The sequence below is a fragment of the Eptatretus burgeri genome, chromosome 4 (genome assembly GCF_056783735.1).
Source record: "Eptatretus burgeri isolate ZD-2024b chromosome 4, Ebu_testis_v1, whole genome shotgun sequence".
NCBI lineage: Eukaryota > Metazoa > Chordata > Myxini > Myxiniformes > Myxinidae > Eptatretus > Eptatretus burgeri.
This window is the reverse complement of record NC_140964.1, coordinates 128,819,115-128,833,228: the sequence shown is the minus strand read 5'-3', so window position 1 is coordinate 128,833,228 and position 14,114 is coordinate 128,819,115. Positions and strand designations below refer to the sequence as shown.

General features: G+C 43.1%; 1 protein-coding gene across 8 annotated transcripts in view; it reads left to right on the top strand.

The window, feature by feature from the left end:
• LOC147029093 (GDH/6PGL endoplasmic bifunctional protein-like) overlaps window positions 1–10,127 on the top strand; it is a 67,697-nt gene extending 57,570 nt beyond the window's left edge. For all 8 annotated transcript variants that reach the window (XM_085880067.1, XM_085880062.1, XM_085880060.1 and 5 more), the window contains one exon: window positions 8,264–10,127. In XM_085880067.1, coding sequence (XP_085736193.1) covers window positions 8,264–9,927 — 1,664 coding nt within the window. In that variant the 3' untranslated portion in view covers window positions 9,928–10,127. The remainder of the gene's footprint in view (window positions 1–8,263) is intronic.
• Window positions 10,128–14,114: the final 3,987 nt, after the last annotated feature.

Here is a 14,114-nt window from a genome sequence, read left to right as displayed (position 1 = left end):
AGTATTATATGATAAACTATGTGTGCTTTACCTCAGCATTATATGATACACTATGTACGCTTTACCTCAGTATTATATGATACACTATGTATGCTTTACCTCAGTATTATATGATACACGATGTATGCTTTACCTCAGTATTATATGGTACACTATGTACACCTTACCTCAGCATTATATTATACACTATGTACGCTTTACCTCAGTATTATATGATACACTATGTACGCTTTACCTCAGCATTATATGATGCACTATGTGTGCTTTACCTCAGCATTATATTATACACTATGTCCACCTTACCTCAGTATTATATGTTGCGTGCGCTTTTCCTCAACATTATATGATGTATACACTATGTACGCTTTACCTCACTATTATATGATACACTATATACGCTTTACCTCAACATTATATGATACACTATGTACGCTTTACCTCAACATTATATGATGCACTATGTACGCTTTACCTCAGTATTATATGATACACTATGTGTGCTTTACCTCAGAATTATATGATACACTATGTACGCTTTACCTCAACATTATATGATACACTATGTGCGCTTTACCTCACCATTATATGATGCACTATGTACACTTTACCTCAGTATTATATGATGCACTATGTGTGCTTTACCTCAGCATTATATGATACACTATGTACGCTTTACCTCAGCATTATATGATGCACTATGTACACTTTACCTCAGTATTATATGATACACTATGTGTGCTTTACCTCAGTATTATATGATACACTATGTACGCTTTACCTCAGCATTATATGATGCACTCTGTGTGCTTTACCTCAGCATTATATTATACACTATGTCCACCTTACCTCAGTATTATATGTTGCACTATGTGCGCTTTACCTCAACATTATATGATACACTATGTGCGCTTTACCTCAACATTATATGATACACTATGTGCGCTTTACCTCAGCATTATATGATGCACTATGTACGCTTTACCTCAGTATTATATGATTCACGATGTACACTTCCCCTCTGTATTATTATGTGGTATGCTATTTCACCACAGTATTATTTTGTGCTACGCTATTTTACCACAGTATTACGTGGTACGCTATTTTACCACAGTATTATGTGGTACGCTATTTTACCACAGTATTATGTGGTACGCTATTTTACCACAGTATTACGTGGTACGCTATTTTACCACAGTATTATGTGGTACGCTATTTTACCACAGTATTATGTGGTACGCTATTTTACCACAGTATTATTTTGTGCTACGCTATTTTACCACAGTATTACGTGGTATGCTATTTTACCACAGTATTATGTGGTATGCTATTTTACCACAGTATTATGTGGTACGCTATTTTACCACAGTATTACACAGTGAGTTCATTGTGGGCAAGTGAAAGGAGAAGGAGAGTCAATGTTTAACGTTCAGTGTTCGGCCAACTTTGCAGATGTTTCATTCATGAAATTACTCACCGACATAAGCAAACTCTACCATTAAAAAACATTGTAATGTAACAATGCAGAAGCACAAGTAATTTCTCAACAATACGGAATTGTCATTACCTCCACCCACACATCGTGGACGGCAGTTATGTTTTCACCCGTCTGTCAGTCTGTCTGTCTGTCGTTGTTTGTGTGTATGCCCGATATCTGAAAAGGTTGTGGACGGATTCGGACGAAACTTGTTGGACGAGTTGGTTCGCTGACGAGAACAAGCCGATTAAATTTTAGTTCAGGGTCCGAATCAAGATCCGGCCTCTCAGCCTGCCGGACGTATGCACTCTACAGAGTGCCCTTCTGGTATATTCTGTGAAAGGATTTTGTGTCGAACCATCGGATTGTTTTGAGAGGTTTCAGCAGCTGAGCTCAGCTGCACTGGTACCTGGCAGAACCTCTCTACAATTGGCAGTCATTTTGTTACTACCTGGGAGTGACCTGTAAATTAAGTGATGTATTTTCAACAGATGGTAATCTCACAATTTGCAATGTTTTGACTATTTCCATGTCTTGAAAATGAACAGAACGAACTGAACATAATTGGTGTGAAACACTACAAAGGAGCATGGATTTTGTACCACGTGATCCTCGCTATACATTTCTACTGTCTTCCACATAGTACGTGTGCAACCGTGATGCTTGTACCATTGACTCCTCGAACACCTGCTTATAATATTATGTAAACAGGATATAATTTCACTCGTACAAGTCCGAGCGTTTGAATTCGGTTTCCTGGCACACCTTCCACCCATCCCTTTGAGAAGCCTGGAATATGCTCTTGATGTTGCGTCGTCCACGTGGCACGTCTGCAAGTCAAAAGGAGATGCTTCGGTGATTTTGAAGAACAATTTCACGGTAAACTTTGCATCCACAAGAAGGATAATAGCCATGTACATGTGATATGATGAATGGAAGACTGCTGTCACATCCCTCTCCCCTTTGAGGTGCAAGAAGCTGTGCAGCATGTATTGGACAAAAATGGAAGCTCAGCGGAAAGTGGTCATACCTCTAGACCTGGAGTCAATAGGCCATCCTGCCAGCCTCGTATTAGTTAATTGGCTTTAGTCTATAAAATCAGGACCCTCAGGCATAGGAAAGGTCTTTTCGCCTACCGTTCCTGTGCTATATCTCCGTGCCATACTTCCCTCCAAAAATATTCTATGGTTTCTCATGAGATACGATTTCATAATGATATCTAAGCTCACGGAGGAGTGAAACAACAAAGCACAACAGGTTCACAAACTGGCAGGATCAAAGGGGAACGTGGAGACAGACATTTCACATGAGTGGATGAGTGACAGAATGGACAGCGGTGGGATAAAAGAGGGGGAAATGGGTCCACGAGAGCATGGGTGGAGGGAAGGGCACAATAAAACAAACACAGGGAGCTGGTTCCACAGACAAGAGAATTGAGGAATGAAGAAATGGAATTGGGAAGGGTATCAAGGTGTGGGATTTTGCAAGAAAGTGTGCGACTTGAACGGGCTGCGGGAGGACAGAGGGATAAAGAGTGGGGGAGCAGCAAGGCTAAACATGATAGCTGAAATGCTGTGACTGGTACGGTGCCCGTTGAAATCCCCACAGGCAAGGAACAGAGAGTTGGGACACACACACACACACACACACACACACACACACACACACACACACACACACACACACACACACACACACACACACACACACACACACACACACACCTGACTTGTTACCCTGTACGGGAGAAGCAAGGTCTAATAAGCAGTTAATCCCAAGTTAGCTGAAGTTGCGGTATACCTGGAGTCATTATTATTAGGTGGACAACACACCACACAGACAAACATTTGGTGGTTACGGAGGGGTGTATGCCACCAGCGTTATTCCAGTGGGTGAAGAAGAGTTAGTGTGGACAATGGTCAGTGAATAATTGAGTTATTGACATCGATACCAGCATCAGCACCACCAGGACAGACGTTGGGCTTGTCAAAATGAAAGGGAGAATCTGAGACACCCTGTGAGAGGACCGTTTCTCTTAAAGGTGTGTTTGCATGTGTTTATTTTCATTTTTTATGAAGGCTTCACTACGAAGTCTCAGGACTATCTCCTTTTTCATTGTGCTTGATCCCTTTCACTTTCAGGGGGTGTTTGAATTTAATTGTCTCATTAGCATAATGGATGTACTGTTGTAGCATCTGCTCTGAGTCTGGGAGGTCGGCAGTTCAAATCCCGGTCGAGTCATACCAGACTTTGAAAATGGTACTTGCTGCTTCCTTGCTTTGATGCTCAGCATTTAAAAGGTGGGAGCTTGGGCAAAACCATAAGTTGGCAACATGAGCGTAAGATGTGCTTATTCGCCTCCTCATGTGTTGAAGTTCCTTGTAAGGGAACATATATTACTATTAAATTATTGTTTGTGTATATATATATATATATATATATATATATATATATATATATATATGTGTATATGGATTAGCGAATGATGGTGAAATGACATTGGCTGAGCGCTTGGAATTACCGAATCCACTTTACAAACGATTCATGCAAATGCTTATAAAATCAGAGTGAGTGCTCAGTGTTGTGCCCTTTAACTGCAACGAAAGCGAGTCGTTCGCATTCACGCATCATGGAGAAGTTGGAATGCTTGCTTGATGGAACCCCTCGATAACTGTCACTCCTAAATAACTGCACACCATCGCATCTACACCATCACCGCATGTAACAACATTTAACAACATATCAGGTTAGTGAAACTTGGTTTTATTTTAATTTTATGTTATTTAAATGCACAAGTGACTTTCTCTCTCAAGGTGTTCCCCTTCCATTCACCCACATCCTGATGCACAACTTCCAGCTATTACATCATTTTTTTGTTTTTTTTTAAATGGAAAAATTACTTTCGGTTTACGCGGTTTCAGCTAACATGGTAAATTCTCGAACGCAACTACCATGTGAAATGAGGAATACCTCCCTGTAACAATAAACGGTGTACCCAATAAATACCCAACTGTGATTCCTACATTAATTAATAAAGGTTACACTTGCTCCCTCCCTCTTCTGCTGTGCCATGGAATGGACAATTTCAAGGTGTACAGATCAGCTTGGAATCGATGTCGGTAGAGAAATCATCATCGGTCTTGTTTATGCAGATGATGCTGGCCGGTTGTGTTCAACCACTTTGAATTGGTTGTTAAAAGCCTAGGCCTTAAGCCTTCATGGCAAAAAAACTAAAGTGCAGAAACTCCTGTCGCAGTCAACGTGTGGCCCTAAATGGAGTTCTTTCATCCCCTCTTCCTGTCCAGGCTGGAGTTCCTCAAGGTAGCGTTCAGGGCCCTGTTCTTTTTCTGGTTTCATCAATGACCTCTCGGACTCTCTGGAAAATCCTCTATTTCTCTTTGCTGACGACTCCACCCTCTGCCGTACCATCTGTCATCCCTCAGACCGGCAAGCAGCAGCTTCTTCGCTCACTGCAGATCTGGATAAAATCACAAACTGGTCCAACACGTGGAACATGTCTTTCAATCCAGACAAATCTCACACTCTCACTATGTCTCTTCGAAAGGACCGTTTAGAAAACCCCCCCATTCACTTTCTCAACAATCCTCTGGAAGAAGTCTTTTCTTTCAAGCTTCTGGGTCTCACTATCTGCCATGACCTTTCCGGGGAAAGTCACATTTCCAACCTCGCATCAAAGCCAGTCGCCGACTGGGAATCCTCCGTCGTGCAAAGTCCTTCCTCGGCCCTCTTGAGCTCCTGACCACTTACAAAGCTTTTGTCCGTAGCCTGATGGAGTACTGCTCTCCCCTCTGGGCTGGTGCTCCTGCCTCCCACCTTTCTCGGCTTCACGCTGTCGAAACCAGGGCATTTAAGATCATCGGCATCTCCCGCAATGAAGCTGAGTCTTTGGGCCTCTCACTCAATCACCGCAGGTTGGTCGGTGGTCTTTCTGTCTTCTACCGACTCCTCTCCAGCCTTGCCCCCCTGCTCTCTCTGCGATTTGTCCCCACCACATTTCCACAGGGCGCTCAAGGTCCGCCAACAACCCCCTTCTGGTAAAACTACCAAAATCACGAATCACTGCTCATCTTCACTCTTTCATTCCTCTTTTTTCCCGCCTTTGGAATAAACTTCCTCACTCTATTCTTTCGCATTCTTCCCTCCAGGCTTTCAAAACAGCTGTTCACCACCACCTCTTATCTTCCCCCATCCAAATCCTCGAGCTTTTCTACCCCCGATAATCCACCCAAGCCCACTTCCTTCAATTCTCCTGCTTTCCTTCCTGAAAGTCCCTGTAATGTCCATCTTCTCTTCGCCATGTTCCCCGTCCAATCCCCATCCCTCTCCCTTCCACAGTTCACCTAATGTGTCTGTTCCCCACTGTTTTGTCCCTTCCACTCCCGCCCCTCTTGTCTCATGCCTCCTTGCTGTGAGTTGTGTGTTAGCTCTCATACGAGCCTCGACCAAGGTATACAAAAAAAAAAAAAGAATGTTGCCATTGGTCCTCCCCTGCCAGTACCTATCTCTGGTGTAGTTGTGGAGTCAGTAGACCATTTCACCTACCTGGGCTCCAACATTCATTTATCTGGATACCATAGCCCTGATGTGCATAGACGAATTGGCATGGCTGGCTCTGTCATGGGGCAACGAGACGCTGTCTGGAAACAGCACCTGCTTAGTTTACCATCAATGTTCCTCATTTACAGAACATACGTCCTTACCTGTTCTCCTCTTTAGTTGTGAGACATGGACTCTTTTGAAAAAGGACCAAGACACTTTACAAGCTTTCCACATGCGATGTCAACGTCACATCCTTGGGGTACGATGGTATGACCAAGTTTCAAACAGTGACTATTCCTGAGATCAGTAGACTCGACCCTATCACACTCGATATTGCAAGGAGCCGCGCTATTCTCTGTTTGGCCACATTTGCCTCGTATTTCCTTGGAATTTGCCATAAATCTTTACCATGGTCACCGACCCGATCCAACCTGGCGCTGTCCTCGAGGACACCCAAGACTTTCTTGGTAACACTAGTGTGCCAATGAGGTTGGTCTTGGACCATGTGAATGTTGGCAGGAGGCAGAAGACACAGTTATGGGGGTCGCTACGTCCCTTTGTTGGGCATGCGTATTCGTAGTAGTAGTCACATTGCTTTTTTCTGTGTTCTTACCAATTGTAGTATTTGTCATTTATATCGGTCTATTAAATATCTGCTGGTGCTGAATATAATATATTTAGTACCTTTTCGGTATGAACCATGTGTCGTGCTTTTTATTTATTCTGAAGTATAAATGTTGGCATCCTCCACACTCGTATCTGATGGCCTTTGATGCCGATACATATTTACTAATCTCTTCAAATGTAAAAACATTTTTTGTTCTAATCTCAGCCATATATTCTTGTCTTGAATCTCGAGTTTTTCTTCGCTATCTCTTGACAATCTGATTAAATGAAAGGTAAAGAGTTACAACGCACATTACTTCCTCAACGTCAGAGTCAAATTATGGATCTTGGTGCTTGAACAGCCTTAACCATAGGTTTCAGAATGGTTGGCTTGACTCTATCCTGAATTTTTTCACAAGTATCACACTTTTCATTTTTCACACATAAATGCTTCAAAAGAAAAGTTATTTCAGGATCTACCGATGCATTCCAGTATGCATCATTCTGTCTGAAAAAGCAACAGGATGACGGTGTATGTTTGTATCCTACTCCTTTGGGAGATTGGGTTTATTTGCATAAAATTTGAATTAACTGGTGTGACTGTGTGAGGCAAAAGCTGCGATGTGTGGGATTTGTAAAATTTAGTCATTTGAAAAACTGGCAGGATGGCCTCGGTTTGCACACTCGCCTCAACGCTGTCTCGCCAGGGTTTGAATCCTGACCCAGCTATAAACTATCATCCCGATGTTTTGCAGGTAGGGTGATTCATCAGTATGTGTGCCGTCCCACGGATGGACGTTAAACTGGCGTCCAGTCTGCCAGCATTAGTTGGTGGACGTTAAAGATCCCACGGTGTCCTTCGCGAAGAGTAGATGAACTATCGCCGGCATCATGAAAAATGACAAATTCCTGCCCTCACCTTAGTCGAATGTCAGGCCTGCCCAGGCAGTTTGTGGGAATAATTGTGGCTGTTAAAGAAGAAGTGGATGAAGTAGTCTGAAAACACCATACACTTAAATAATCTTGTTTAGTTGTCATAGTAACTAACAGGTTTTCTACACATACGGATGTACCGTACATCAACACTGCATTGGCTGTGTTATGGTCATCGTAGTGGGGTAGTACTTCCTAATGCATGTTGGGTAAAGAAAGGAGTTATGACTGTCTGTGGCTGGAGAAAATGTAAAAACAAAAAAAAAATAAAAAAACCAAACACCATTTTCGTAATCATAAAGTGCAGGTTGCCCCTGAACAAAGCAATGAACTTCTTTTTCAGTCTGTTAATCATGTACAGCTATCAAGTTAGGAGACATCGGTCAGTGTACCTTCACGCGAGTCACAAAGAGATCCAGAGACAAATCGACTCAGTTTATGAGATTGAAATGTGGTGTCACATCATGATGCAAAAAAATGACTTCCTACGTTGTTCCTTACTTTGAATGTAATCCCTGTACATTCAAAGAGATTCTAAAACTCAACAGCATTGCAGAAGTGATACTGTCAACAGATTTCTTCATAACTAACACTCCCTTGATGCAATATTTCTGCTTTTATTCTCACTTGAAGTCGTATTTTTTTTTCTAATTACTTTCATGTTTACTTTTCCCTGCTGCCCCCTACCAGCTGTTGCAGTTTACTTTTCAACTTCGCGCTGGGAGGGTGTACCATTTCTTCTCATGTCTGGAAAATCTCTGTCTGAAAGTGCAAGTTATATTCGTGTTATCTTTCGACATTCTACTTTTACTCTTCAACCAACTACTAGCTCAACCACTCATAACTCTTCGTCTTTTCACCGCCAGCTCATCTTCGTCATTGGACATGATTCTCTCCGTTCACCGGCTATCTTGATTTCTCGAGGCCTACTTACCAAAGTAAGGCCTGGCCCCAACTGGGAGGAATTATTAGATGTGGAAGCCCTGTCCACTGGTGATGAAGGTCTACACATTTTTGGCTCTCCCTTAATGGATTATCAAGTTTTGGTGCCTCGGACAACTTGTGACGCTTATTCCACCATTATTTCGGATTTGCTTGGTGGATTGTCAGGGATGTGCGTCCGAGAAGAGACACTTACTGCTGCCTGGAAAATGTGGTCACCACTGCTCCAAACTCTGGCCCAGCGCTCACCTCGCATTTACGCCCATGGTGATCCAAATTCCACACTCGATTTTGAAATTGTCCATGGAGGTTTAAAATTTAAACTGCCTGATAAGAAGACACTCGTCCACTTCATCCAAAGTGACGACCACTTCCAACCTGTCCCTGCCTATAAGATCATGGAAAATTCTACCCTGCTCGGTGACCCTCTTGTGGCACTACCAACTGAGGATCTGCTGTCGGCGTTGGTTCTGCATATCCAGAAGAGTGCCAATGAGGCTGTAGCACGCTCCGGTGAGTTCCATATCGCATTGCCTGGTGGGCACACCTCTCTAGCTCTCTTCCGTGCACTCGCTTCAGCACGTTATGCCACTACATTGCCTTGGGAGCGCATGCATGTGTGGCAGACTGATGAGCGATGTGGAGGGGCCAGCCAAGATGGAGGGGGCATTGAAAATTCTGGTTCAAATTTTGCCTTATTGCGCGAGATCCTTCTACAGCATGTAACACTTTCGCCTTCCCAGCTCCACCCGATTCCTGTTGATAATCACCATTGTGGACCAACGGAAGCTTTAGACTATGCTGCGGAACTTATTTCCACTGTGCATGAGGGTCGTCTAGATCTGGTGGTACTTGGCTTAGGGAAAGACGGTCATGTGGCTTCACTATTCCCTGGAGATAGCGCAGCCTTGAGTGTGGTCGATCCTGTTGTTTCCATCACAATGCCCAGAAGACTCAGTCTATCGGTCACATCATTACGTCATGCACGTTCTGTGGCGATCGTGGTCACTGGCCAAAGCAAACGGAAAGTGTTGGAAAGCATGATTCTGGCAGCAATACGAGAGAGAACAAAGAAACATGGAGAGGAGGAGGAGGCAGAAGAAGTAGGAGGTGGAGTAGAACAGAATAATGTGCAAGATCCAGGTCGGCAAGGAGCAACAAACACAATGGAAGGAGAGTCATTAGAAGAGAAAGAGAGACGAAGTGGAATTTTTTCAGAGAACCATGCAGACGATAAAAATATCAGGAAAGTGAAAGGCGAAAAGAAAAGAGAAGGAAGAAGATTACTCTTTTGGCTGAACCCACTACAATGGCCCTTAGCTGCTGCTCACCCAGAAAACGGATCCCTGAAATGGTTTGTTGATTTAGAAGCACTACCACGTGCAAGAACATGGAGTGACCACGGGTCTTAAATGTTGTGCGGAAGTCCAACAGTGGACTGAACTTCTGGCAATGACTCCTGGGAGTATTAGTCGGATGTGGTTGTGATTTGCACGTTTGACTAAGGTTAGGATTTGAGCTTCCGCTGGTTTTTAGTAAAAGTTCAATTGTTCCCTTCGAGCTGCTTTTTTTTAAAGATGCATTCATTTAAATAAATAAATCATTCAATTAATTTTTTTTAAGCATTTTTTCATTAAGAACCAAAAGTGCAGAATTCTTTACGAAAGCGACACGAGGTAAAATAGAAGTCAAAAACGAAACGAGCATGCAAGGTGGGATTCCGTGAGATTTAAAAACTTGTCAACGAGGCCGTGCGAGTTTGAAACATCAGCAAGTTCCACGCTTAGGCATATCTGAAGAATGCTCGATTGCCAAAAGTTTTCATCCCGGTGCGAGGAACTGCCATGAGATTTTTCTTGTCTTTTTTTTCTTTTAAAAAAATCTATACTTTGGGGGCACTGGGAATCAGTGTAGTGTTTTCAGGATCTGAGAGATGTGATCAAATTTCTGAGATTGAACGAGCCTGGCTGCCATAATCTGAGTGAGTTATTGGGCCTTGAGAGAAGCAGGTCGAGCATGCTAACAGCAAGTATCAGTATTCCAAGAGTGACATTATGGGAGCATGAAGGAGCATTTCAGTTCTCTGAAGCAGAGGCAGACTAAGGGAAATATTGTGTAGATGGAAGGAAATAAGAATGGCAGAAATGTTGGATCCATACAAGTGACTCCTGTTTGAAATTGTGGAAGTTGAGATCGAGTGCTGATTCCCAAGTTTCACGATATGGGATGGAACATTTTAAAGAATGAATGAGGGGCTCAGCACCCGTATACCAGTTTTAGCAGCGATGTGTTTGAGAATGTTCTTGCACATCCATATTTGAATTTCAGAGAGAAGGTGTGTGTGTGTTGTGTGTTGTTATCTCTATATGTAGGTTTCAGAAGGTGGAACGAAGTCCTCCCAGGTCTCGAAGTATCCACCTCCATTTCAGTCATCGTCATTTCGTATGCAGGTGCTGGTTGCATCATTGCTGGGAGTGTGGCTGTGTCGCTGGTGCGATGCCCCCTGTTCCCAGTAAGCTGGTACTCATTTTTCCGACCTCAGAAGGATGCCAGGCTGAGTCGACCCATCTGTTGTCATTTAATGGCATAACGGGCTCAAACTGAAGACCCTAAGATTTTAAGCCAGCCATCTTGGCCATTAAGCCACCAGCAGGCTCGACTCCGTTTCAGTAAGGGATCATAATTCATGGACCAAGGTGTGAAGTTTTCTTGTTCACAAAGTTTTCTTCCGAGGGATCTTAACCGAGCCGCTGACAGCTTCCAACTGCAATTCGTTTTTTTATTAATATCTCTGGGGATGGTTTTTAAGATGTCCATGAGGTTCTTCTTTATCATTCCTGTTCCGCCAATCATCACCAGTACAATTTCAGCGTTCTTCAGCTTCCAAGATCTTTTCACTTCATTTTTGAGATCTTGCGATTCGATCATTTTCTTTATTTCTGGGTTGTTTAGGAAAAAAAAAAATCACTGGGTACTGAAACCTCAACTAATAATGCCTTATTTTCTTTATTGTACCCAAGTGCGATATCCGGTCGCAATGCTTTGTTCTCTATTTTCACTTCGATGGGAGTGTGTGTGTGTGTGTGTGTGTGTGTGTGTGTGTGTGTGTGTGTGTGTGTGTGTGTGTGTGTGTGTGTGTGTGTGTGTGTGTGTGTGTGTATGTATACACACCACAGCAGTTCAACTCTGCAGTTTGAAAGTGTTTCTCTTACTGTAATTGTCAGGATACAGTAAATGTGAGATGTCAGAATTAGAGTGTATTTTATTATGAAATCACGAGTTACACCACGGCACATAGTTTTCACCAAAAAAATCTCGCCGTGTAAAAGCGGACACAAGCGTGCGTGCCCGGTGAACCTTCACATTCGGTGTGGGCTTAAAAAATAGCAAGTGTGTCATCAAGCAACTTCCAACGTCAGCATCAGATTCATTTTATTCCCACTTTCATTCTAATATAAGCTTTCATGCCAATCCCTGCTTTCAACCACTCCAGTAGCTCCAGCCCCTGTTTTCAACTACAGGTGGAAATATACAATGAAAAGGCACGTACAGTACAATATAAAACAACACTGATTTGATCCTGCATTTGTATTCCATCTGTCAGAGTATAATTGCAGAGTAAGAAAGGTTTATTTCACTCTCAAGCTGTGAAACACACCTTCATGTAACACTGATTTGCAGGGAAGTCACATAAGCACCTTTGTACAACTAATGCTATTTCTGTTTTGGTTTGACAGTGCCAGTTCTGTGCAAGAAGCTTCTTTTTATTTGGGACGAGTGAGATAAATATCGAATTAAAGACATAGATGAATAGACACCATTAGCTTTGTCCAGTCTGTGAAGATGTGACTTGCATGTGAATCTTTAAGGTGTTTGATGGAACATAAATGAGTTTTCCATTTGACCAGGAAGGATGTGTGAGTACCATAGAAATATTAATCTCCAAATTTTGCGAAAGGGATTTCATGTGACGCGAGTACTTTTACCCAAAGTGACGTCATTAATGATCGGCTTGGTCGGGGAAACCTGATGGTAAGGGCTGACGTTCAAGTTGGTTGAAGAATCGACCTTGTTATCATTGGGAAGGGTGCAATTACTGGTGCCATGTACAGGGAAAGACGTCATTATGTCTGGAATCGTCCCTCCGACCCAACAGCGAGATCCTAACTTCATCTTTATGGATGACAGCACCAACGTATCGACACACTATGCACGCTCTCATCCGACAGATGGAACATATTGCAATGAAAATGGCCTCGGGTAAGAGGTAATTTAATTAGATTAGTTAGCTCTCTCATAGTGTGTTAACTGTCCTGAAAATTGCTCGAGTTAGCATTGCCAGGGACTGGGTCTTCGGATGGCATCACATCATCACTATAATCACTACAGGTGTTTCACTATTAAATGTGCTGCCTTTTCCTCCAATTACTCCCCTTTGACGCGTCACTCCTATGTGGAATGGCCATTGAGTGGACAGACTCGTTCTGATCATTGCTATGTGTGGGATGTGGTCTGGCCTGCAGCACATTATGACTAATTAGTTTTGAAGTTTGTGTGGAAATCCAATTACCAATGGCTTTGTCGTTCATGAAGCCGGCTGCATGACGTTACTTGGCTTGCCGTGCGCCGATTGGTTGGTTTGCGCATGTCCGGCTCAAATAAGATTTGAGCTCTCTGGGCAGGTATGGAAGAATTTTTTTTTTTTAAATATATAATGTCAAGGCTCGTATAAGAGCTAACATATGGAACGTATAACAAGGGGAGTAGTCGACAGGAGGGATAGGAGAGGGAATCACACATGAGATCTGTGGAAGGGAGAGGGATGGGGCAGGGTACACAGGGTAAACAAGATGGACACAACGGACTTTCAGGAAGGAAAGAAGGGAATATGAAGGAGGTGGGTTTGGGGTGGATTAATGGGGGTAGAAAAGATCATGGTTTTGGATTGGAGAAGTTAAGAGATGGTGATGAACAGCTGTTCTGAAGTCCTGGAGGGAAGGGTGGGATTGAAGAGTGTGTGGGAGTTTGTTCCAAAGGTGGGGAAACAAGAGGAATGAAAGAATGAAGATGAGCAGTGATTCTTGATTTTGGAAGTTTAATCACAAGATAGCAGACGGGGGTGGGGTGGGGGGGGCAGAGAGTAGATGGTGGAAGACAGAATGGTTGCTCAGAACATCAGAGGAACTGAGAAGAAATAGTGATTGGTGCATCAGAAAGAAGGGAGCAGGTCAGTGCCACAGCAATAGAGAAAGGGGTTTTCAAGCCATGCTGCAATGATTGAGTAGTTCGGGGCAGGAAATGCCACTATGAGTGATGGTTTGTCTCAGTTCCCGTTTCACGTGCTCACACCACCTAAGCGAGAGTTCAAACCCCTTTGCTGCAGCACACACACCATGACTTTATGAGTTGCGTCGTGCTGTGAGAATTTCACAGTTCATCTCCTCATCGTTTATTTTCCTTCTCCCCTCATCTTTCTATCATCCCACGTGTCTGTGTCGTTTTGGCTTAGTTTTAAGTAGGTGAGTTCAGTTATGTTCTCGAGGTAAGCACATGTCTCCCCACCCTCGCATTCCCTCATTTCCTGTTATCTATTTCAGCA